Below are 27,523 nucleotides of genomic sequence, written 5' to 3'. Positions count from 1 at the left end.
ACATTTTGGAAGTATTACCTCAGTAGTGAATTATTTTCAATGAATATACAAGCAGAAATAAAGACATTAATTTCAGTCACTAACACAAATAAAAGTTTACACCTTCACTACAACAATGATGCTTTCTGCTCATCTCAAGAACCTTTCCCAAGTCTTTCTAAGGTTGTTAAAAGGGACATCCTGGAAAAGATACATCATAGGTATGACCCCAAATAACAGCCTCAAGATTATCAGGATTTCCCTGAAAAGGGAATATGTAATAATAACGGAGTGTTGTATTGTTTTTTTCTTTCTATTATTTCTTTCTAGTTCTTTGTTTTGTTCTTTCCTATTATTAGGAGAAGAATTATCATCAAGGCATGACAAAACTGAAATATATACCTGGTGAATGACAAAAAAGGATGGTGAAAAAAGGTTAAACTGCACAGCAATAAAACCACTTACTGATCCTCCTTACTTCCTTATATTTCTTCTCTTTAGCAACATTGGGGCCACACTGAGTGAACCAGTGCAGCTACAAATAGGGAGTATAACAAAACCTCAGAGCTCATGCAGCTTCCTAAATTCCCAAGGCTAAGATGACTCTTATATTAAGTAGATGTGATCTCTTGAGTAGCAAAACTATTTTTTTTATAAATAGAAATGTTTCCTGAGAAACTGATAACAAGAAAAGGAAAATAAAAAATCTCCAAGCTGAACTTTGCTGACCTTAGTTGGCAGCCATCAGATCTCACTTCTGTCCTGAAGCCCTACTGACAAATGGTGATCATTCTGAAACACTGTCTCTCAAAACACACAGAACCTTCCACAGTCATAGATCTCTTAAAATAAGTTGTATTTCTTGTGTTTCAGTTTTCTTTATTTACTTGACAGTAACATTGTTATGGGCTCTCCCTAGACCTGCTTTGACATCACTTTGCCATCTTAATTTGACATATCACAACTGTCTCTGTTGTCTGACAAGTTCTTTCAGCATGAGGTTTTCTCATTGCACGAAAATCTCCACAGACAAGAACTACAAAAAGACTGAATCATAAAATTCCACACACCATCAGGCAAAAATAAGATATAAGATAATAGATGTTTAGCAGATCTGAGGATCTTTTTTTGAAGGAAGTAGAATTTAACATAAAGTTGCACTGAACACAGTAAAGACATAGTATCTTGGTTCTTGCAAAAAATAATCCCAGGTACGTAGGGAGTTTGCTAATATCTAGGTAAATCAAGGTAGATGGTTCATTAATGTTTATACTACAACATTTTTCCCATCAAAAAAGGCTCTATAAACAGGTATATTTTAAAAATTCATGTATAGTAGTTTCTCAAGTTAATTGAATCTATAGCTTTTGTGCAAGATTTTCTTTTTAAGCCTTGGAAGCATGGAAACATGCAAATCCATATCCAACAGGATGAACTGAAGAAGTGCCATTAATTCATCAGGACCAGTAAGGAAACTTGGTAAATGTGGTCACTAATTAAAATTTCAGCCTGGGTCATAAGAACAGGTGATAAGTACACAGAAAGTTAAGGAATACATATGGGAAAACCGTGACCAGTCCTAAACGAGATTCATTTTGTAAAGAACTTTGCCTTAGAATTCAGACTGCATGGAAAAGGATTATTTCACTATGTCTCATGACATCTTTCAGGACAATATCTGATACAGAGATGTTATTTGCACCCTATAGATTATCAGAGTTAGGTGGTTCTCTGGAAAACACTGGTGGTGTAATAAAGTAGATTGATTCCATTTTTAAGCCTTCAGAGGACAAGGGCTGGGGCAAATACCAGCCTAAGTGTTTCAAGTCCAAAATCAGGCAGAGTCCCCTGCTGAGTTCTGAATGATGAATTAAGTGGAATAAGAACCAGAGAACCTCTGCCTGTGGAGAGCTTCAGTCACAGCATGAACATCCTGTAGATACTGAATACCATTTTGGCATACCACCTCGTTTTTCTTTGGACCTGGACAGTAGAGGAGAAAATAATAAGGGGGGAAAAGGTGGCTGTTTGAAAAAAAAAAAAAAAAAAAAAATTGTGCAACTTAGTCCAGTGTTACAGCACTGCTGTATGCCTGATATGAGGAGTCCACCTACAGGCTGTGCTACAGTAGCATCTGCACATGTTAAGAACTTTTCTAGAATCTTTTAAAAATTATTGCCTTGAAATAACTTTAAATAGCTCTCTTAATACTTTTTTTTTTTTGTTAGTAGGTATGAAAACTCACTTAAAAATATTTTCCAGTGAAGCTGAAAATTAAAGCAAGAAGAAAGACAGAAACTGGATTAATAAAAAGATGGACTATCAAAGAGGGTAACAGGGAGATGGACATCAGGGAAGGTATTTTTCTAGAATTCTAAGGCAAAAAGACCAGTCCTTTCTAGGCCTTTTGGCTTGCAACTGGAATACAGGCTAGTAGCTTGAAAAAAATATTTATGAGAAAGTGGCTAATACTGTTGATGTAAATAGGACCTAGGGATCACAAACAACTACCTTCCTTTCTTACATTTCAAAGGCTCCAGTATTTTGTGTATTTCCTTATGTGGTTTAAAAGAACAGTAACTGGTACTCTTTGGTTCCTAATAATAAATGTGTTATAATAGAACTTTCAACAGTAATTTAATAACTTCAAACATCTAGTGGTACCTCTGTTTTCAAGGATAATTTTCAGAGCTTCTTTCCAGAAAACATGACTACTTTACACTGTTACCAGCTTTTGCTTTCCCAAAGGCATGTATTTATTACTAATTTTTTACATCTGCACTCTCCTAACTAAACTTTACAATTAGTCTAACAATTTCAGTCATTCTTTTTCTCCACTGTCAAAGCAACAGAAGAACCCCAATTTCTGTCTAATGGGAAATTCTCTACATTTTGGATTGTAAAGACATCTTGATTATTAATCAATGCAATAATGATAATACAATCAACAACATAAAATCTGAGTGCCAACAACAATTTCTACCCTTAAGTTACACTGGGACCACACAAGTCAGAGACAGAGGAGAGGGCATGAGCAGTTAACCTCTGTTCCATAGTCTAATACATCTTAGTAAGTGTCCAACTCATTAGACAGGGATAGAGTGGCTCATATGTGTAATTAATTATTGGCAGGTTTACTTTCAAAAAGGTGCCAGATGCTATGCATTTCCTAGTTGCTATCTGGATCTCTGATCTCTAATGTTTCCTGCCATGTTAAACATCTGTTCAGAACATACTTCTGCACACAGGAACTTCAGTAAATCAAGAGTTAAATCAAAATTGAATGAATGTGTATCCTCTTTCTGGTGTTTGTAATGATATCCCTTTAAAGATGTCATAAAGGAATATTATGTGAAAGAGAAATGTCATGTATCTTGTGTTGGGGTCATTATAGTTTGAAGATTTCAATGTGGATAAAAAATAGAGACTTCTTTTATGGCACCTGCCCTTCAGTTGTCTGAATTGGCATCTGTCTTGTCATTAGTAGCCTACTCTAAAAAATCCTTGGAAGTTGCAAAGCTTTGAACCTTAACTCTCTGGAGTAGGTGTAAATAAATAGGCAGATCTGAATATACACTGAGCCCTTCAGCATTTCTTTGTTCCTACCATACAGTCTTCTGGAAAACTGGTGTTGTTTTATGTCTTCATGTGTACCTGACTTATTGATGATTTTTAGTAAAATCCCTGATCAGTCCCAAAATGTGTGCAGAATCATGAGCCTTTCAGTCAGATACTAGGAGGTAATCATACCAACTATAGACAGAGAATTCCTTAAAACAAATTTCTGACATGCCTGTAAATAGCATGTCAGTTTGAAATTCATGAACTTTATGTTTTTCCTGCTTATGAATGATTACAATGTGTGCAGGCAGGTTTTCAATCAGCAGCAGTATTTTAAATTATATCTATTGGAGGATTTCTTGCTCTGTTTCAAAATGACCTATGGTTTTCTTCATGGTAAAAACCCAATCTTGCAAATTGCTTGGAGAAATTCTTAAAATAAAAAAGGAAAACAAAAACTCTATCTTACTGAAAAACAAAACAAAACAAAAAAACAAACATTTTCTGTAAGTCATTATTATTCTAAACTCATCTAAAAAGGGGTTAATTTCAGACAGTAGTGCAATTTTTCTGGGATCTTTTTGCAAGTCTTTATAGTGAAGATAAATAGGAATCTATTAATAGGAATCCTACTACCACAAATTCAGGAAAAATGTCTTACAGAGCACTGGGTCAGGAAACACACTGGATTTAACTGCACTTTGCTAAACATGCAGCATCACCTCTTCCTAGACAGAGAAGAAGGTACACATAGGGCACGTGGAAAAGGAGGAGTGGGATGTGGCACATTGTGAACTGAGCCTTGAAAATCAATTCAGAGTTCCTGACCCAGTGCAAGCCAAATATTCCATAAGATTCCTCATCCTTACTGAACAGAGTGATCATGTCCAGTAAGACACCTATTGCAAATGAGAATGGCCTGACCTCTCCACAGAAAGTTTTAACAATCACCTTGGTTTCTAACAGGGATTCCCCCATGTCTAATAAGGCCGAGTTCCTACTGCTCCAGCAGTCCTACGTTATCAATTGCTTTCCTGCTCCTTATTCTGCAATACCCACAGTATTGTACTAACATAGTATATTACAAATTAATCAGGTGTGATTATTTTGAGTTACTATTCAGTTTTCCATTCCTTTACTAAACAGTGATGGTATACCTCAAATAATAGTGCAGAGAAAATATTGAAGGTGAGAAAAAAAATACCCTAACCCTAACCCAAGATAGGGTATATTTTTTTCTAAGCAGATGTTTATATTCCTGGATACTGAGTAAAAAGAACATCTTTCAAGCAACCTCTGTTAAACTGGTTGAAACTGGCCAACACATTGAAAAGCTATCAAGGGATTAAAAGGTTGATCCTCCTCAGCGAGTAAAATCACATAAGTTTCATGTTCTCAAAAAAAAAAATCACATTAAACTACATAGCTACTCAGTCATATAATTGCAAGAGCTCTCTGAAATCTGAGACCAAACTATAGCTGGCATGAGCCTTACATGAGGCTTCCCCAAAAAGACAAATTCATTATGCAGAGAAAATATCTCATACTAAAATAAGCTTCAAGATAATTATTCAAGAACTTCTTATATAAAAAATTGAAACATATATATATATGCACATCATCACACATAAAAATCAGAAGATAGGCTTATTTCATGAAGCCACATAAGCATTGACCATTTTTGATGCCTCAAGAGAAAATGATATACTCTTGACTGCATCTACAGTTAAGATGCAGTCAGCTTCAGAACAAGGGAAAAAAAACCACTGTTTTGTACTGATTTCTGCAGGTGGCTAGCTGACATTGAAGTGCACCTGTCTGTCAACATGTGAACAAGTGCAGTCATGACAATGTTAAAGCAAATTAAGGTTAATGCTGACTATAATTCCTTCCACAATGTGGCACAGAGAAAATGGTGATTCACATGCTCAAAAGTCACTAAGAAACTCCAAATGTATCCAGCAAATACATGACATTTTTCCTATTGAGAAGTTAGATTGAAGACTATGTTTAGAAAGAAATTTTAAAATAGTCATAGTGACTACAAGTAATATCAATTGCAGTAATCGAGGGTATGCCCTACTAAAGTTTTCCAATCATATTTACCCTCATTAGGCATTCTGTTGGTGGAAAGGCTAAGGCATCCTGTACTATTTAACTTTTTATGTCTTTTTGATACATTGAACATATCAAGCTCCTTACATTGTACTTCACACCTCTGCAGTGTGTGCATCATTCTTGAAGTGCTGACTACAGAACAAGATAGTGGGAATTTAACCAAATTTGTGCACAGAACTGAAATCACCCCCTCATCTATTCTTCCAAGGCACTGGACAAGTCTTTGTTGCCTCAGCAATGAACTAAGGGAGCCAAACATCCCAATTATTTTGGCAATCCCTCCATTATTTGTGTGGCTTTGTCCCTCATCTCCTAGAATCCTTAGCATGGATCTCCGTTCTTTGCTCCTAGAAGTTGGACTCAGCATCTGGCTATGTTGAAATCTTACTTTTTCTTGAATTTTGGTTAGTCCAGAAAATTATTCAATATATGTCTCCAATGCAATGACTTTGTTTCACATTTTATATATCTTCACCTAAGCATTTAGAAACAATTCAACACTATAAAAAAAAAGGCTGTTAATAAAAAAACCAAAATGGGATGAAAAATTGGATTACAGAAATTTCAGCACTATTAATACCTTAAGATTTTATTTAGATGCTGTTAATTCGAGTTAATACAAATTTTATTATAATAAAATTATTTATTTATTCATTTCCCTTCATATTCGCTAATATTAATCAATTTATTTATTTTGTTCAAAATGTTGACTACACTCTGGGATACAGGCTAGTAGGGCAATTACCATATTTTTAGTTAGTTGGAAGAAAGCATGCCTGGACACACAATCTAAAGTGTTTTGGATGTGGCAGAGTGAGATAAAAGAATGAGAGAATAATATTATTGTGCAGAGGAAAAAGGTTCTGCAAGAACATGCATTTTTCTATTTTACAGCATCTGTGCTCCTGAACACAGAAATGCAGAGGTTCTGAAAAGTTTCTAAGAGAAACACAAGGGGCATGTTAAGCTCCAAAAAAAGTAAAATTTCCCCAGAAAGTACAAGGGACTTCCAGATTACCATAGTATCTAAGGGAAAATGGTTGTCCTGCTTTTCCCTACACAAAATTCAGTATTCTTCAAGAAGATCAGAAGCTAATTGTGCCAGTATTGGTAGATGCCACAGTGGTGTCACACTTGAGGTCTTGGGGAGCTTTTAGAGTAGCATCATTTAGCACCAAAGTTCTATCCGTGGTTTCCGAAGGAATATTTTGGGCAATTTTTCAATTGTTTCAAGAAGCCTCCTGTCAAACACGATACAAAGCTAGTCCATCACCACCTCTACTGAATATTTTCATAGGGCCATGTGGTGAGTTAATGAGGAGAAACAGACCCTGCTCCTATCAGCGTAAAAACATTCTCTCTGTCATCTGACTTTAATTGTGCCCGTATCAGAAACATATCAAATGTACAGCAAGGAATTCATCAGAGATCCTTTGGAGATGGCTACCTGGCTGACCTTCTACCCAGCGAATGATACAGCAAAGTAAAAGCATCAGTGAAGTTTCTTTGGTACTTCACTCAAGAGAAGGGAGAGCATTCTATGTGACTAAGTTTCAATCATGGACCTATTCTTACTGCTCCAGACACTCCAAGAATAGCTGTAGTAGAAATACTTTTACCCATCTGTGCTTGACAAAAAGAGGATATAGCTTTTTTTTCTGGCTACAGATCAGATTACACTTGCCTGTAACATTTTCACCTAAAAGCTAGAATGTTGTCATGCACTTTACATGGAGGGAATTTGCAGAGCATATGGAAACTAGTTAGCGAAAACATATCTGTGCAAGTGTTAAATGGAACTCCACAATGAGCTCTGCTAAGCTCAAATATGTGACCTACACATATTGCATGTTTGTTTCCAATTAGATTCCGTACGGACAATTTCAACCTTTGCAACTTCAGGTCTCTGAGGCATTGGAAGAACCTCAGTTGATGAACCACAGCAGTGTTGGGCTGGTTCAGGGAAGCTCTGTTTGAAGCTATTTGCATTCAAATTCAAAAAGGTCCCTTTTAACCCATCACTGACAATATTTTCTACTTATAAAATATTCTGAGAAGTTGATGAAACATTTGAAGTTCAGCTGAGTGTAAGATACCTTTGAAGAAAGAATTGGTTTTAGATAAAGGAGCAAGTAACTATTTTAGTGATTAGTAATTTAGTATTTTTAGAAGAGTAAATAGATTAGGAATTTGACCAATAAATATATTCTGAAATGTCAGATTACTACCTGGTAGGGTTCCTCTGTTACCAGTCACATTTGGGAATTTATCAGAACAAGAAAAATGAAAAATTTCAAGTATTAGTGGCCTAAGTTTTTGGTTTAGACTGACAAGATTATTGCAGCCTGTTCATTTCAACTCCAATCAAAAGTTAAGAAGGCACTAAGACATTAAGTATCATTTACTCATATAGATGAGCCAGTCTTCCATGGGACAGAATGATGATAAAGTCTGATGTAAAAGGATATGACTTCAAGATTTGAGACAGCTGAACTATTACAAAAAGGTGACATCATAACTAAGTTGTATGCACAATTCCAAAAATATATCAACAACAGTTATCATAAAGCATCAAATACTCTGGAAAACTTGCATAATTAACTTGTATTAGAAGTTTTAAAATTATTTTTGTTTTCTGCTTCCTTTTACTTTGTGTTCTTCAGTATGAAGTAATCTACAAGACTGTGTGCATTCTTACCAAATCTGAAAGTGATTTAGCATTTCTTACACACATGCACAAGAGCACTAGAAAGAGCCTCAGGAAAAAAGCACATGGCATCAAGGATGTCTGACAGTATTCTGATTTTAGCAAAATGTGATAGGAAAAAAACTTCATACCATAAGGAGGTTTTGAAAAACAGCAAAGGAGGACAGGTATTATTATGTCAAGCTTGAAAGTACGTGCTTCATAGAACACAACAGATATTTTAATGGTGATCAATTTGAAAAACAGAGAAGTGTCCTAAGACTTAATTAAAGAAAATTTATTTGCTTCTTTTTGATTCTTATGACTAAAACCTTTACATATAGAGTAACAAGTTAAACCATTGCATATAAAAGTGTCAATTACTGCTTTGCAGTAAAAAAAAAAAAGTAAAATTTCAATTATCAAAGCCCCACAGGAATTTTATGCACTCTCATATCCTGAATAACACAACTAAACCCTCTTTGTTGAGTCATTACCTGGAAAGCACTTTCAAATACTTCAAGGCTACCACCAGTAATGAATGACAGGAAATTTCTCAAAGTAAATCAGGTATCAGAATAAGAGAGAATTTGGAATTCTCTTTCAATGGCAACTTAACTAGGCAATAATTCAGTTTAGTTGAGAAAAAGGGTCCCATAGAGTCAATGAAGAAAGAAAAGATCAGAAGTACACAATGACTATAAAAGCTACTTTGAATCCTCTGTCAAGAAGAAAAAAAGCCCAAATATTTTAGACGTGGCAAAGAAAAATTCAAGTCCCACAGTATAAAAATCTATGGTGTGCTTGGAATTTTTTTACTTCCCAGATTGCTATTTCAATATCTTGGGAAGAAAGGACTGGGTTTTTTTTTGTTTTTTTTTTTTTAGAAATCAGGAATGAGAGAGTGATTGAAGAGACTGTTAGACTTAACATTAAAGAAAAATGATGGAAAGGACATCACTTATTTTGGAACTCGGTGTTTGGTTTGTGAACAATATTTTCTGATTTTGATTTGGGTGGTTAAGTCATAGATTGGGGTAAAATATGGAATGACACTTCAAGCAGTTATCAGAAACATGCTACAAGCCAGAAACAATCCAAAAAACCACGTTTCTCTTTGGATAAGCAGTGAGATTAAATACTGCTGTATAGTTGGAGACTCATGCGAGCTCTAGCATTTCAGTCTTTGTCATATCCTGGGAACTGTTCATGCTATGGATCTGACAAAAAGAAAATCAGAATGACATCAATGAAGAATTTTTTTAATCAGTAAAACCAAGATAAAATCTTGGGTAAAACCAAGACAATTTTAGTCATATTTTATAAAACCTAAAGTGCAACTAATCAACTGCCAAATGGAAAAGGATAATACTACTTGCAAGTACAAATCTTGCAGCTAACTTCACTGAAATAAGAGAGTTAAGAATGTAACCCATAAATTATCTTTCAGCCATCTCATTGTGAATCTCAGACTATTAATTTAGGTGTCATTAAATGAGAAGTGCAACTTACTCATAAGCTATAAAATTAACAATAAAAAATACCTGAAGCTTCTGAGTATTACTAAGCTACTATACCACTCCTTAGTATTATTAGACAATAATATTATTAAACAATAGGAAGATGAAAGAAGAAAAGGTTCTATAAAATTTCAGTTACAAGATGTAAATATTTCTAGTAATAGGACCCACCACTGTGAGATGCAATCATGGAATTACCATTGAAAAACTGTACACTAACATTTAGATAAAACACATAGAAAGGGGTTTGGAATTTGAACACAAAGCTGTATTTTTAATTTTTTTTGTGTAGATCTTTACATACTATAAGCTTTGTCAGAATGAGAACTTTTCCTCTCAATGAACAGCAATACTCTGGGCCAGAACAATCCTGGAAGGAAAAAGTTTACTTGGCTGAATATGTTCCTCTGAATATGTGACCTGGGAGCAGTGCATGCTCATGCAAATTCTTCCTTCACTATTTTAGCTGCATTAGTACTGATGCATTGTCTTCTTCATGAGCTTGCCATGTTTGCACATTCCACGTAACTTCTGCATTAGTTCCTGCCTCCTTTATGAAGCAAATTTTCTAACTATGAAGTAGTAAAGACAGCACACAAAAAATCATGAAAGTGGTCAAGGATATTTTTTGAAAAAAATTTATCAGTTTTTATTTCCCCTCTAGGGACAGCTATTTATGTGCCTGTGTGAATCCAACTGACCTGCCTGAGGAAAAAACAGCCCTACCAAATACAGATATGGGCATCAATAATGTTGGAACATGGTCTTCTTTTTATTTTCTTCTGTGGGAGTAGCTTACGCTTTTTAATCGCATTTTCACTAGTTTCTCAAAGTCAAGCTGAAGCACTGAATTATTCTGAGGAGAGAAAGGCAAACTATATAGAGTATTTTGTGACAGGATGTATCATTACACAGCATCTCAGGAGAAAAAAAAGAGTACAAAAGCTATCACTTTTAACTTCTTTAAATGAAATTAAATGCAAAGAAGTGAAATCACAAAGTATCAACAACTGATTAATTCATTCATCCAAAATATCTATAAAGTTTAGTAAAAAAAGTTAATATCAAATGAAAAATAGCTAAAATAATGTCATAAGAGAACAGTACCTTCAATCAACAACTCTTGTCCATGGCTACCCAATAATGTTCGAGATAGGAATGGGGCAAAATCAACAAAGATTTCTCTCAGGAGAGGGGCCACTTTTTCTAAAGCTCTTTCAAGCTTTGCAGTGATACTGTGAAAAAAACAGAGACCGTGATTTTTAAAACACTTCACAACACAAGTTAAATGACATCAAATCACACCTGTTTTTAAAGTTTCTGTAAGCTTCTTAAGAAAAGAGGATGATCATAATTTGATTTAACTTTACAGTTTTTAAATGGCTTTAAGTAAATGGAGATGTCATGTCAGAGTCAGCAGTGTGTCAGCCTCAAATTCCACAGTATTTGCAGAGTATTCCAGGTAAAGTAAGATCTTTATTATCACTTTCAAATACAGGTCTGGTTTTGTCCTCTCCAGTTTATCACAGGCCCTCATTTGCTCAGGAGAGGTTGAGTGTCTCCTTCCACTTCCTAGTGCTCCATTACCAAAATGCCTACTTTCCAATATGTACTTGAATAAAGAAAATAAGCCTGCCAGCTGAAAAATTACTTTAATGAAGTTTTAGTGTCTGACATAGTTTGAGCAAGTTAAAGCCTTCAGCTGAAAAACTCAGACTTTTCAGTGAAGTGTTATTTTAGTATGCACATCCTTGGTACTCAAAAAGTATATTCACTGTAGTATATGTATAACAACTACAGTAATGCACATTAAATGAGTCAATTTTTACGGTAATTTGGGAAGAGAAATTGTAATTAAATTAAAAGATAGAACTTGTGTACCTCATATTTTCAGCTGAATCCTCTGGCATTGGTGCAACAGTTTGGACAGCTGGCAGATTTTTGCTGGTAGCACCATTCACAAAGCTGGATGACGAAGAGGAAGAAGAAGATCCTGAGTCTACTGCACCTGTCCCCCAAAAAACACAAACCTTAATTCAGTCTTAAGAAACAAAATTTTAAAAATAGTCCTTGTATTATTAATCTACTTCTAAGTATGGAAAAAAATGTTATTTAGTCTAAAATAGTGAAAACCTTTCCATATGGTTATCAAAAAATTAATACAACTTTGCTAGTATAAAAATAGTAAATTGGAAATCTTTTGAAAATCAAGCAAAATAAATCCTTTCCTCATTTCCACCATTCCCAAATAATATTCCAAATTTGAAAATAATTTTACATCATACTGTAGAGCAAGATCATTCCAAAATAAAGGTGTACCTAAGATGAGCCTGAGCGGACAATTTTAAATATTTCTTAAAATATATTTATATATGCACTATTGGCTGCCCAGTTGCAGCTACAGGCAGAAACCGAATTAAAATTTAAAAATGACAGGGAAGATAGAAAATGTACATCACTTCAGGAAGTAATGGGGGAAATTGGTGTCTGAGGATATTGAGACTAATTACAATTTTTCTGTTTCCTTCCCTGAGTCAAGAATTGTAAGATCTTAAAAGTAAGGAGGGCAGCAGGGGTATCATTTCAGTGGCTTGTGAACAGCTGCCCAGAAAAAGAGATGCAAACAGAGCATACATTTATACTTTAAGTGATCTGGGTCAGAGCTGAGAGCTAAACTTAGACTCTAAATGCCAATCTATCATGTTCGCTGAAATGGTGCTGTGAGTTCAGCCTATCTGCAGCAAACCAGCAAAGGCTCAGAGAGCCCATGAACAGTGAGAGTGCTGTGATAAATGCCATCCCTGTTCTGCACCGTCCTTCTGCAACACATCACTGCAAGAGAGGTAGCTACAAACAGTCTTGTGAACTGCAATGTTACCAGGGAAGAGGCTGACAGGCAACAAGATTTATCCAATTTAGCAACGGAGGATGAGGAACCTGAGTTTAGAGGTCAATGACATTATTCTGGCCATTTTCAAAAATGATAATTGTTAACTCCCTGTTTGTGGTCAGTTTTAGCAGTTGAAACATCACTGTCCTTTGCATTACACAGATATATATTATTTTTAAGTGTCCTACAAAGCATTTATGGTTTCTTAACTGCTTAAGCAGCCAGACAGCAGTGAAGTAGAGGTTAAATGCTGGTGAGTGTGTAAAGTACTCTGGCAGCAGGAACGATTTATTTTTTACATTTGTCTTTAGATATTTTTTTACTGATAAAAGAAGGTAAAGATTGGAATTTTGACTAGATAATTTAAGGACATTTACATTCAAAACACAATCAAAATGCAAGCAGTATCTACTGGGCTTGCTGACATTAAAGTAGCTGGTGAGATTCAGGATTTAGACTAGGAACTGATTTAGGCAGTTTTCTTAATAATGGGATTAGGAGCTGGATTGTGGTTTACGCTGTGTGTTCTGACTTGCATTAAACATAAATTCAAAATGAACCCAAACACACTGAGAAACACAAAAATATAAGGTACGTTATCTCTCCCAACCTAGGAATCACAGCAACTTAACTGAGAATAGGATATCCTAGGGAAGATGAAGCCTTCATGTATGTATATGTCTCTGCATGTGCATTTGTGCATTTATTAACTTATTTTTATTCATATATACATAAGGAATACTTATTTTTATTGTTTATTCCCTTTTCCTTCCAAAATGAAATTTTCTTCATTGAGATTGTTTAAAAATGCAGTTGCTAAACTTTTCAACCAGCTAGGCTTCCAGAAAATCAGGAAGACCTAGAACTATTGGATTAACATAGAAGTAAGAATCAGGATATGAATTACAGAAATCCAGTCTAAGAAACTATAAAGCCAGTTTCTTACATAAAAAGATGAAGGAGGGAAACCTATCTCCCCAAAGATGCATTCACAGCACTAAAGGACATCAGAAACATACATTTCATTAAGTCATGACATGACATAGACTGTGACAGTGATGGCAGTTAGAATGCAAACACCAGCTATAAACCCATGAATAACTGAAGAAAACCACCTTTCACATAAGTCCAGCACAGAATATACCTTCTAGATTGTGCTACCCATCACACAGATATAACTGTATTTCTAGAGTATCTGTGACATACTGTAAAAACAACTGTAAATAGGTTTGGGGGGACATCTAGTGTTTCTAAAAAATTGCATTCTGTTTCCTTTTTATAATGAAAAAAACAAAAGGTGCCGTTATAGAATTCAATTCTATACACTACTTTAAAATAAGAACATAGATATTTCATAGATTTGAAGTATACAAACCAGAAAGTTTTTAGATATTCTGTATGTCTCAAAAACTGACATATGAGTCACTGCTTTAACTATCATAGGCATAGTTTAATTAAAAATGGCAAAATTAGCCTGTTAATCTAATATTTACTTATATATTTTCAATGGGATACTACTTTTTATTATCTGTCATTAATATGTTTAGCATTTTTAAAATGTTAACATAAAACTTAAATCCTCAAAAATTCAAATCTTTATATTAAGCTTTATTATAGAATTCAGTACATAAATAGTTTGAATTTAACCTTATACTTGCTGAAATTAATGCAATCAGTGTTTTTCATTTAATCAAGCTAATCCATAGAATAGGATCAAAAACAATTTCATAAAAAACAAACAACAACAACAACAACAAAACCCTGTAAGATTTGTCAAGAAAAGGAGCCTTTAATCTACAGTGAATATACCATGGCTTCTGCAATACTGCCCTCTACTAAAACCAGTATTGGGGAAATGACTGATTTTACAAACCAGAGCTACTACATTCTAGCCAAAATAGTTCAGATATTTAATCAGTAAGAAGACTGAAAAGCTCATTATTATTCAGTATCATTTAGAAAACAAGGTTTCTAGTGCAGGATTTTTTTTTTTTTTTTTGCACAACGTAAGAATACTTAAAAGGAAATCCATTCAAGATTAACAGAAGCATCTATGCAAATGGAACTGTTGAGAGAAGCAAGAACATTATTCAGAGTATTCATTCCTCCCATCTGCCTAATGAAAATTAGATTTTAAGGGTTTTTTTTTTTTTTATCCTTAGATATCCTAGAAAAATTGAAGTTCTATTACCAGGTATTAAAGATAATCTGCAAAAGGAAAGAGAAAAAAAAAAAAAAGGAGTTCATATTACTCCATAAAGCAGAAGGATGCCAAAAGCATCCCCCTCTATTTGCTGTAATCCCTGAGATACTTTCACATTCTCAACCCTTGACTGAAGTTGTGATATCCTTCAAGACAGCTCTTCTCTTAAATGCTTTTTCTTTTTTTAGAAAGAAAAAAGATATTTCAAAGGATTTTAAATTAAATATCAGCTGCTCTCAGTAAAGATTCATGCCTCAATGGAGAACAGTATCCATTGTCAATAGGCTCCTTCATGACAGAGAATCCCATTACTACTATTAAAAATAATTTAAAAAGAAGGTCTAGCCCTCCTTCTAGAGGTCACAAGAAACAACTACTGATAAGGCACGAATTCAGTTAAATTCAGTAGTTTCTTACTAAAAGGCCTTCCAAAAAGAGCATATTTTTCACTGACAAATAGTAATTGTCCAAAATACAATTTGGACCAATTGTCCAAAATACAATCTACAATATGTTTATTAAGTAGCTACATGTCTCTACTTTCTTTGGTACATAAGGAGGGATTAATTGGTATGTATCACATAAACATCCTCTACTGCACAGCACTAGAAAAGTTAGCTCATTTCAATTCTAAACTATACTTATAAAACAATATTGAGGCTACTTTTTAATTTATTCAAGACTGTGCAAGTCCAGTGCGCACTTTCAAAGACTATAAATATAGACCAAGAGAAAACACTGTCTCTAATAAAGGCCAAAGTTTAATCTTCCCAGGTTTTATTTTGGAACTACAAAAACAGCAACACAAAGATGATTAAAAGACGAAACACCACTGAAGGCAACAAAACAAAAAACGAAGACAAAATGAGGGTCACAAGAATATTTAAGGACAATACCTGTTGTATTAATCATACTTTTTGGTGTAGCTCCTGTTGCAGCAAATATATTAGGTGTACTACCCGGTGGCAGTCCACTCCCAGCTGAGGCAGCACCAACAGTGGTAACAGCCAGACTACCTGGAGGGGGCTTCTTCACTGGTACAACCACACTCCTGTGGAAAAAGAAACAAGGGATTACTAAAATTGCACAACAGAGCCAGAAAGTGTTTTTGATTGGGATGGGTTTAGGCTGTTGTATGATGCAATTGCTGAGAAATACATAATATTGTAAATTTTCTTAACCTTACTGAAATAAGGCAAAACTCTGTTAATAGGCCCCCAAACCATACTCCTTATTCTGCAGTTTCATGTGACTCTGAAGAAGCTAATTTGTCTTCCAACACCTATGGAACGGAAAGACTCCACCATCTCAACATGTTGAGAACACTGCTATCAACAGCATAACACTGCAATGTGTTCTAGATTTGCAAAGATTATGTTAGCTGTCAGAAATTATGCCAGCAGACTAGAAGTCTATATATGCATGCAGTCATAAAGACTGTGAATTTGTTGATCCTAATGAAGTTACTTAACATTTTTTTTGCCTTTCATTTGCACATTTGAATACAGTAGGTTACTCCTCAGTACCATGAACATATCAATATTTCACAGAGATGACTAAGAAACAATTTTAGATTCAGCCTTCTTTCATCTTAATCTAGATCAATAGCACATGATACACATTGAATAGCAAAAATGCAACACAATAAATATGTGCTTTCACAGTATTGATATTGCTGAGGTTTAAAAAGCAGTCTTGAGAATGTGAAGCTTTTAAGAAGAGAACAAGGCTTTTATACAAAAAAATCCAACATAATATCAAATAAAGGCAGACAACATTGCACTCAAACAAACAGTTTTTAACCTAATTTGAAATCACATTTCAGGGTTTTTCAAGTGTAAAGACTAAAAGACTTGCACTTTGGAGACAATATTTTTTCAACACTGGGCAGCTTTCATAGTAGAAGCAATTATATTAGTATTTCCATTTATCTATAAAACACCCTTCTCCTTAAAAGTCTATTTCAGTGGCAAACCAGAATGAAAAACGAACCTGAAAGAAATCATATTTGTATAATATTGAACAATATATTTTAATAATTATGTACATTTTCTGTTTAAGCAGATACACTCTTCTTTAACATTAATCATTGTGATAAAAAAAATTATTTAGGGTGATGAGGCCACATTTTGGTCAAGAACTTCCTTAAGTAACTGCTTTGTTACAATTTTGTGCGAATATGATGGCATATAATAAATCATAGGGTGTGGCACAATGTTTTATGGTAATGTATTTTCTTCCTATATGTCTAAATCCTCCGTCTCCCTGGTTTTTAAAGAGGTGATGACAGTGTACAAAAAAATCTAGAAGCATTTTTTCCTTGCTTTCTTTAGAGGTCTGGAGTTGAAGCCCCTGCATTCTGAACAACAGTTTACCCCTGCCCCGAATTACAAACTCTTAGAGAGGTAAGTCTAGGCATGTTGATGGGTTTTTGTCTCAGTCTGTTGACATTAGGAAGAGATGAGTTTGAACAATACAATAGCTATTGATTAAGATAAGTGACCCTAAAATAATTGCTTTTTTCTGTAGTTAATAATCTTACAATCACTGCTCATATTAAGTGTTTACATAGCATCAGTTACAGCTGAACAAAGCTGGGTCTACAGGGGTTAGATTAATCTGCTCTATAACACCATGAAATTTTCTAAAGTTAGCCCCAGTCTACATTTAATGGTCTCTATTTCAATTAATACCTCAGTCAAATATTTCAATTTGGGTTATAATACTGAATAAGTGTTCAAAAAGTCCATGTAGTGCCATAAAAACACAAGAGGAAATTAGGAATTGTTTGTTAGGTGGGAGTATTTCCCAATTATATTTATTTCAAAAGGAAGCTACTGTCATTACCCTCTACGTTTATGGAGAATTGCAATAGAAAGGGTAAATGAAGAATGAATGGGAGTATTTTTATGCTGGAGCACAGGAAGGAAAGAGACAGGAGAAAAAGCACTTTAGACTGGCCTAAGTTAATGGCACACAGATTATCAGGTCACCAAGACCACAGGCAAACGTACAGCTTAACAAGATGATCTTGCAGACAAAAACTGTGAAGGGTGATGACTCAAAGATCTTGGGAAGGACAGACATACTGTTGGCAGGTCCATAAAGGTAAAAAAGTAATATCCAAAACCTGGAAAGAGTGGCCAACATATAAAGGACATAGGAGATGTAAGGAAGACTTGACAGCTGTCATCCCATGCTCTCCATGCCACTGGAGCAGATCCTGGACCTCTTATCTGGATGCAAGAAGAAAGGATGCCTCACTGCTGAAAAGTCTCCTTAGACATACACTTGTTCCAGTGTTACCAAATGTGAGACACTGTGAGTGAAAGACATGTATTTTATTTTAAGAAAAAGAATTTTCCCCTCATATAAAGTCTAGTATTAGTATCTGCTAAATTGGCAATATAATCACTGTGGAAGTATTTCCTATTTTTTCTGCTACTTTTCTAAAGATGAAGGTCTTCCTCGTCATATTTAAACAGTTCAGCGGGATTTTAGAGTGTCCCAAAGATCACCTAACTTTCCATAGCAAAGACCACATATGCCAGCTTTATTTCCCAGATGTAACAGGACCAGTTTGATTTGGAAGGGACCCCTAATGAGTGTCATTTAGGACTGAAATACAGCTTCTATAGCAAGAAGGACAATCCTCCCCAGATCCCACACATGTAACGCTCTACACATAGTTGGCATTTTTTTCTATGTCTAAATCACCCCACTGGGATAGGTCAGATGCTACTAAAGAATAAATTTTCAAGAAATATTAAGAGAAACCTCTCTACCATAAGAATAAGGAAAATCAGTGAGATAACATCATCCCAGACTGAAAGAAAATGCAGCTTTCTGATATGACATACATGGTGACCTTGTCAAAATGTCTCATTCCTACTGATAAAACAAAATACAGTAAGTGAATACAGAATGACATCTAGATGAAGCAGACAGAAAAACTGTGCGAATAATACAACAGAGTGGTCAAAAATGTGAAAACAATAAAGGGGACAGCAGAACATGAAAGGTGAAAGAGAATGACTGTCCTTCAAGTAAATAAAGTCTTCTTTTAACCAATCTAACCACTCCAACAGCACATACAGTGAAAACAGGGAAATAAAAAACAGACCTATGGAAGAAGTATTATAATTGAGCATAATATGATTTGAGGAATGAGTTTACTGTGATAGATGCCTTATATGTGTCTGTCAGGCATCATAGTTTTTCTTTCATGAATAGAAATCTACAGACTAGAAGAAAAGGTTATATACACTTCAGTATTTCATTTTAGACCTTGTTTTGTAAAACCTATTTCAGACTCCCTAAATGTTCCAAACTGGCCCACAGTTGTCTGAATCACATCATGGTCTCAAACAATCCCAAATTATTTAGTCAGCAAAATCTTAGTAGTAATTGTCTGTAGCAACTGATTTTATTTCTGTGTTCATTGAGTGATTCACAATTCTAAATATACCTGTGGCTCCTAATCACTGCTCCTTTACTCTGAGTGTCCTTTACCAGTTTTAAACGTGAGCCTGAAGTCATCGTAATTCATATCATGCTTAAGATGAGTGCTGTTGATTCAACTCCCATACTACTTATGCATTGCTGGTTCATTAAATAACCTCAGCAAATAGTGACAGGATTCTTCTGGGGTTTAGAAATTTGCATGAAATAACTAGATAGAAAATAATGTCATTATTGCATTTAAATGCAAAAAGAGAAAATGGAAATTAAGAAAAATCCCACAACTTCCTCAACTGACTTTACTTAAATATTTAGCTATACAGTGCTGGTGACAGACAAATCAGGTTATGCAGCCATGTATTTTCTCTTTCTCTGCAATTCACATTCTGTATCTCTTCTCCATTTTAAAATTTAAAGGCTTTCCAACTTAATCACTGTGGTCAACATAAAGGTCAGAGATAAGCCTTCAATACTGGATGTCTTGAGCTACCTATCTGAGCAGCAGCAATTAAATTAGAATCACTTTACTCTCTTGTGGGATATGTGAAACCTCTCAAGGCTGAATTAATATTCTTGCTCCTCCTCTCCTCCCCCACAGCAGCAGAAAGCATGAGGATTTTTCAAGCTTTCTTAAAAAGGCAGCACAGACTTCAGGCAACTTTTTCATAGAACTGCTCTGTGTCAAAAAGCAACTTCAGAGGTTTCAGAAGAAATCACATTAGAATGTGGGTGGCAATTTGTCTGCTATATTACACGCTACCTTGTTCCTACAGCTAGATTAACTTAATCTCTGAAAAGAAAGCTTAATATTTCTTCTCTGAAAGCTATTTATATTGGCCATATCTGTGCACATATCTAGTCCTTTATGAAACATTTATACTGTTGTTTACCCCCCATTCTTTCTAATTTCACCCCGACTCTGATCTGAGCATGCAACATTACTCTGTGCTAACAGCACATTCAGAAACCTTCTTTAAACAGCCTTCTATTAGGCTGACTGCATTAAGTTAAGATACATGTGATACTAAGGAGGAAAGGTTTAACTCAGAGTAAACAGCCATGGAGCAAAGAGGGGACTAAAAAATTGTGAGTTATAGACATGAGTTGTAGAAAAGATATGTAAGGCTCACAGAAGGATAAAATTATTGGGACTTATGCAAATGAAATGTTAGTGCTGAATATCCATCTATTATGGATTCTTTCAATCATTGGATACCACACATGCACCAAAACCTCCAAATCTTCAAGTACATTAAATTATTTTTATCTACTAAACAGAAAATGCTTATTTCTAACTAAAGAAAGCAAATCATCTCAGGTGTGGTTTAAGGACAAGAAGAGCACTGATCCTCACTCTTGGATCGAGGAGTAAGTATTTATTCACAAAGAAATTCTGTCCTTTGCATCCAGGATGAATTAATTACCTGAAGCAACTAAAATGATCTAAAATACTGACAAGAAACAAGGAAAACTTTAGAAGATAAAAAAGCTAATTATCAAAAAAGACAAATGGTCTTGGCTAGACAGAGGAATGGGAAATACTGGGAGTTTAGTAAGTTTGAAGAAAGTGAATAAAATCTAAGTGAACATGTGATGTATTAAATGTCAGGAACATCATCAAATATAGAAAAAAAAAAACGAAGAAACAATCAATATGATGTATTAATGAGTATGGGTAAAGAACCTAATCCTGTATATATGTTGAAAAAATAAAAGAAAAAAAGTAAGACTACAAAGCTGCAATCAGTCCTGCTAAAGAAGGCAGACAGGGCAAACAGCAAGACAAAAATGCAGTACAATTTTCATCTATATAGCCAATGAATTATATTAGAGAATAGGGAGATACTGGTTTCTTCTAATCAACTTCAGGCCAGATATACCTACAGTTCCATGTATATGAATAAGAAAAGACTCACATTACACAGGTGATAAGAGGAGTTTTGAAAGAGCTACCTGTGTATAGATTGCTAAATGATAGACACAGGGAATGTGATTGCATCCTGATGAAAATAAATTGAGGGTTAATATAACAAATTTTGGTTTACTTGAACCTATGCATAAATTTAGGATTATTATTTTTTTTATCCTAAATAAATAGCTGAGGTGGCAATGAACTTTCCCTTTGTCTTTTATTATATTTACTAAATGAGTGACTAAGGCACTCTCCAGGAATACAGACAATGCAACTTCAGCTCTCTAACAGGATCTGAAATCATACCTCATTCTCTGGAGTGTATTTTTACAGCGACCTTAGAAAAATATATTATAGAGAAGCTGTCAGGTATTTTCTTTGGGCCAGTCTCCATTGCACAAAGATACTGAAAATTACCTTGAGTGAACTAGAACCAGATGAGTCCTTTAATTCCTACACTACTGATTTGGTATTTCATTCATATGTTCACACACTACTGTGACACCCAAAGTAAAAGGGACATGTATGAGACCTGACTGGATCTCACAAGCTGTCCACCTTTTCTAGCACCTTTTTAACTGGCCCTAAGGTCCTTCTGTCAGGGGGAAAAAAAAGAAAACAAAAACCAAACAACAACAAAAAGCAGCAAAAAAACCAACTGCAAAAATCAAAACTAACTTCAAAGATGTGTTCTCTAAAATGTTTTCAAGTATGTTCCTAAAGACTTCACTGAGTATGTAAACTAAGAAAATAATCTTCCAATTTATGAAATGATAACAGATTGAAAGGAAATCACATCTTTAACAGCAGCAAAAAAGCCTGGTTTTTAATTTCTAGGAACTCAAGATTTTCTGCTTATGCAAACATTCTTCCCATTGAAATAATTCTAAGAACAGAAAATGGATGTAAATTACCTCAGTTTCAAAAAATAATGAATTAGACATAAACCCACAAGCACTCTCAATTTCAATAATAGGACCCATCTAATAAATTTCTGCTAGAAAAAAAAAAAAGAAGAGCGGAACAATAATGACCTAGAGGTTGCATCTAGTGGAACCAAGGCAAATTGACCAAAAAAAAAAAAAAAAAAAAAAAAAAAGAAACAAGAAATCCCCAAACCCTAAAAATTGATAAGAGGGACTGAATTTTGTCAGACAAAGGATGAGAAGGCAAAAAGGAATTATTGGTGAGTTATGCTCCATTAGTCACAAATCTAGGTGAAATAACCCTTTGTGTTTGCTTCTAAAAATGTCAACCTGGATGCCAAGAAATTCAGTCTGATGTTAAAAGACGTGTCATAACTTTGAGGATCCAGGCTCCTGTGTCCCAGAAATCTGTTTATATAGCTCATAATGTAATTACAGCTACCTTAAGACAGATGAGGCAGAAGGCGGCAATATATTGAAAACTAATTGAAAAATGCAGTTGTCCAGAAGCACTTGTGGGGAAGAGGTCTCTGAAAAGCTGCTCAAAGCTTCAGAGTTCGAAGTGAAATTTTTGATGTTGTCACTCTCAATCTATTGAAGAGCTGACAGACAATCAAACCCGTCTGGCTGCCTGGCAGCTCATTTTGCTGGCAGGTGGCAAACAATTAGACACACCAATTTGTGCCTCCTGATGACATTAAAGCATGAAACTAAGTTGTATGCAGGGCCTAGTGATTTGTGTGAAAGCATTTCAAAAATAATACTCTTTGCCGTGGCAACTCATTTCAGACTGCCACCTCCCATTACGGCTTTGAGTGGTGAAGACGACAGACTTGAGTTACGTGCGGCGCAAGGCCGCTTCTGTTCAATCCGTCATCAGCGCCCCCCGAGACCTCAATCCCCTCCTTTCATCAATATCACCTCATCATTTACATTTGATAGCACTTGAACTGCTGCATACATTAGCTACACACAGCTCCCATTTGATAAAACACGCTGGGCACTTTTTTCTGCCTTTATGTTTCGCTTACGACTGCGCAAATTCCACGGGAGAATACGCAGTAGCCCGTTACAAAATTACTCTTACGGACACATTAGCAGTGTAAAATTAAACGAACATGCACAACAAAACACGTGGTATTAAATGCTAAAATATAGTTCTCAATTTCAATTCTGTTTACAGGAGTTTATTTTACATGGTGCTTACCTTCACCCATGATCATAATTAAAGAAAATTATCCCAACTGTTCTTTTGCTAAGCACTCAGGTATCCAAATGCAAACAAACAAACAAAAAAAAAAATCTAGCCTCACATCGAATATCTTCAGATTAATGTGAAAAATACATTTCTCTAACCTACACTTGCTTATAAATATGGAATCACTGTGCTTAGTTTATAAAACCTGAAACAAATAGAACCTGACAAAACAATACACTCCATTGCTCATGGTTCTCCCCAGAGACAATAAAGATGACCAATTGCCACATTGCTCAGTGAAGTACCAAAAGCTGCCTAAACCACAGCAACGTAAGAGCCTACAGAAATATGGTTTAAAAAAAATAACAAAACCCCAAAACAGTTTCTCTTATTTGACTGTCATTTTGTATTATTTTCACAATTTCATTTACATGAGCAAGTATGGAAAGACAATCCTGCTGTAATTTTTTTTCCAGTTTTTCAGTAGTTATTGGGATACTACAGGAAATAAAAAAATTCAGAAATCACCACTACGTAAACTTCATGCTGCTTTCTCCACTAATATGCACATTTGTTCCATTATTATTTCAATATACTATTCAAAGTTTTCCCCCCTAACCCTTATTTAATCCCCCATGAAAAGTTATAGGGTCAGGATCAGAATCTGCTCCATCTTTGTAATTTGGAAAAGTGACACCATCACTAGCCATATTTTGCCTCCAAAAAATTGCCACAGTGGTCAAGTAAGAACTCTGGCAATATGAATAATCTGCACAGAGGAATAGTTGCTTGAATAGAGGGCATCATTCAATAATGCAGCCATGAGTGGAGACAGACAGTTGAGGTCTCATGGGCTAAGAACATCTGTATTTTTATCAAGATGCCCACAGCTCAAAACATTTGTTGAGTTGGCTAAAAGAATGTAACATTTCCCAATCTGCTGGACTTGCCTGAACCTGTAATTTTTCCCTTTGTAGCTGTTATACTAAAAATCTTCATCTACCTCAATCACCAAATCAGATGGCAAGATCATTTAAGAGAAAAACAAACAAAACAAAACGCCAAAAATTATGTAAAAGTGAATTCTTTTGCCTAAACTTCAAGCATTATCCATTTATTTATTTTTTTTTTTCTGAAGAAACAAACAATTCCAAAGCCTGACCAGTACAATGTATGCTACCAAGATACACAGTGGCACACTTTGTACAGGAAATAATGAAATTTGGTTGTCAGGGTAACAGGTCAGGGAAAAAACAAACCCACTAAACTCATTACCTGCTAAACTTATAAAGTATAAAATATCTATCAAAATTTATAAACTCTAGACATGAGACACCTCTTAAATAATCCCATAATTTTATATTATCTACTACTTCTCATGATGTTCAAAAGGTACAAGCAGTCACATTGTTGCAAGAACAATTAAATGGAGGTGCTCACATTAAATAAGTATATGGGCAACCAACTTCAAGCTCTTGGAGGTTTTAATGCTTTCTTATAGAGCTGTAATTTAGAAGTGCACAGTGAAATTCATGTCTTCAATCACCTTGATGTCAAGTTCTCTCTAACAATGACAAAGACATCTCATGAGGTGATATGCTCCTTTTTAATTTAGGTGTCTGGCATTTTGTGAGTCAACCACAGCTCTCAGAATGAAATATTTTTCTTATTAACCCAGGCAGAAAATTAGATGAAGTAACCTTTTTGGTGATTACAGTTAAGGTGTGATTATTTCTACATATAGCATGATGTTTTATACTGCTTAATGTAAAAGAATACATTCTAGAATATGGTGGTTCCTCACAGAGAATAAGGAAAAATTCCTAACTGCATAGGGAGAAAAAAATGCTTTTTACCTCACATTAAAATCAATCTAAAATAAAAATATGCAGATTGATGAACTAAAAAATACAAAAACAACAAAACAAACTTAATGAAAAAGCTCTTAATAGAGCTTTGTCTAAAAAAGTCTTAAGACCTAAAATATTATTATTATAAAAATTATTAGAAAATACTATTATTCATTACTTCTAAAGTATATTTCACATTTCCTGTCTTGATAAAACCATCTTTCTTACAGGAGGCATTATCTGATTGTTAACTGAATTATTTTAGAAAAGCAGCCTCAGTACTTATATATATATATAAAGACATCAGCTTTTTTATGGGCCTCCAAATAGAAAAGCACTTCACCTTTATTCTAAAATTCTGACATATCTTCTTGCACTTTACTGTTTATGTGATGTTGAAAACATTGCATATTATTTTTCTTAAGATTTAATGAAGATATTTATGATACTTTTTCAGTTTTTCTGTAAATACGGATTGTTTCTTTCCTCATAAATCAAAATATAACTTTTCTGCATCATTTTTTTAATTTCCTTCAGTATTTTACTTCCTGTCCCTGCCTGATAAACTAATATAGTTTTAAACTTTCAAGGCGTGTCTTAAATTATCTTTTTAAATTAAATTATCTAAGTCTTGATTACATTTTAAACAGTTTAAAACCATTTTTATGAAGAAACTGAAATGATGGAAAATACGACCACATCAACATTCACAAGACTTAATTCTAAACTCACAATGGTCTAAACTGGAAGGATGCTGAGAAATGCACAACAGCACAATTTCTTTATTCAGGCTAACTGAGAGAGACTGGACATTTAAAGGCAAGTATATTCATTAGAAACTAGGAAGATACAGCCCAAGAAAAAAAAAAACAAAGGACCCTGGAAATCTTCATGAGTTTAGTTTTGAGCACTAACTTCTGAGCTTTAACAACTTCTGTTGCTTAAAGACCTAAAAGGAAACTGGTTTCTACCATGACCAAGCAAACAATTTGCCATGGTCAAAGAATTTCAGTACCAGAAAACAGTTCAATGATGGATCCAATTAAGATTTAAGCCTTTGAAAGAATATTCAGCTGAATTTCTGCACAATCTGTTCTATATCAGCAGATATTACCCCTCCTCCTTCTCACTAAAATGCCATTTTAAGGAAAAAAAGGTTTTATTGCACATATATTTCTTTGCAAGAGGCTTGTTTTCCAAGTACTTCATAGAGTTTTATTCACTGCTAACAGAGAAAAGCAAGGTGAATTACTTTTGTCTATACTACAAGGTCTGTTGGTAATGCAGAAAGGGAGACACGGTGCAGCTGTTTTTAACATCCTCTAATACAAACTGATTGTAGAATAACCTTCTTGAAGAAATAAAAGACCTTCAAACTTCTGAACTACATCAATATAAAATAATGAGCTCAACCATGTACCTGTCAAATGAGTGGAACTGCATGGGAAGAATAGCCTGAGCTTCTCTCTTCAGTGCGGGATCTGGGTAAGGGATTGGATCCGGGCCACATTCTGCAATTTCAACAGGGGCTGCCACAAGACTTTTCAGTATTTCTTTGACATTGATTCCTTTACTTTGGCTGATACTGGATATTGATGATGCAGGTTTCAGAATTTCACTGGGGCTTTCTGTTAAGCTCTCCTGAGATTTCTTCACTTCTGAAGACAAAGTAGACAACAGCTCACTCATAGCATCAGGACCTGTGCTGGTCTCCAAGTCTGTTCCATTCAAAATATTGGGCATCTGTTCATCTCCAATTCCAGAATCTGTATGAGGAATAGAACTTTCCAGCTGAATATCTTCAACTGGTGTTGGTGTTTCTTTATCTTTGATATTTTCTGGAAATACAGTTGGTGTCTCTGCAGCAAAATAGAGAATATGAACAAAATTTAGTTTGAAATTTTTCTCTAAAATTTTGATCATAAGGTTTTATATGACCTTACTGACCTTATATGACAGGAATATATTAGTAATACCACAAAGTGTGGTATTTCAAACCTTACAAACTCATTCTACATACAAACATTTTACCTTCAACAGCTGTTTGGCATACAGACTTGGAAGAGTGAGCCCAAAATCGCATTATACAAGCTCAGTGACATTTAGAAACTACAGTCTACTATTCACACATTAATCAAACAGCAAAATACTGCCAGCAAAAACAAAATCAAAAATTATAACGTATCAACTGCAGAACTGTAGGATCCTTGAGCCTACTA

The 27,523-nt window shown here is 34.8% G+C and overlaps 1 protein-coding gene across 4 annotated transcripts in view; it reads right to left on the bottom strand.

Annotated features, from left to right (window-relative positions):
* Nucleotides 1–27,523, bottom strand: part of NBEA (neurobeachin) — a 448,312-nt gene that overhangs the window by 249,551 nt on the left and 171,238 nt on the right. For all 4 annotated transcript variants that reach the window (XM_062487643.1, XM_062487641.1, XM_062487644.1 and 1 more), the window contains 4 exons: nucleotides 26,725–27,163; nucleotides 15,854–16,008; nucleotides 11,746–11,872; nucleotides 10,972–11,099 (listed from right to left, as the gene is read on the bottom strand). In XM_062487643.1, the coding sequence (XP_062343627.1) occupies nucleotides 10,972–11,099; nucleotides 11,746–11,872; nucleotides 15,854–16,008; nucleotides 26,725–27,163 (849 nt within the window). The remainder of the gene's footprint in view (nucleotides 1–10,971; nucleotides 11,100–11,745; nucleotides 11,873–15,853; nucleotides 16,009–26,724; nucleotides 27,164–27,523) is intronic.

This window comes from Cinclus cinclus, chromosome 2, assembly GCF_963662255.1.
Source record: "Cinclus cinclus chromosome 2, bCinCin1.1, whole genome shotgun sequence".
Taxonomy (NCBI): Eukaryota; Metazoa; Chordata; class Aves; order Passeriformes; family Cinclidae; genus Cinclus; species Cinclus cinclus.
The sequence above is the reverse complement of the archived record's forward strand: the minus strand, read 5'-3'. Positions and strand labels throughout refer to the sequence as shown.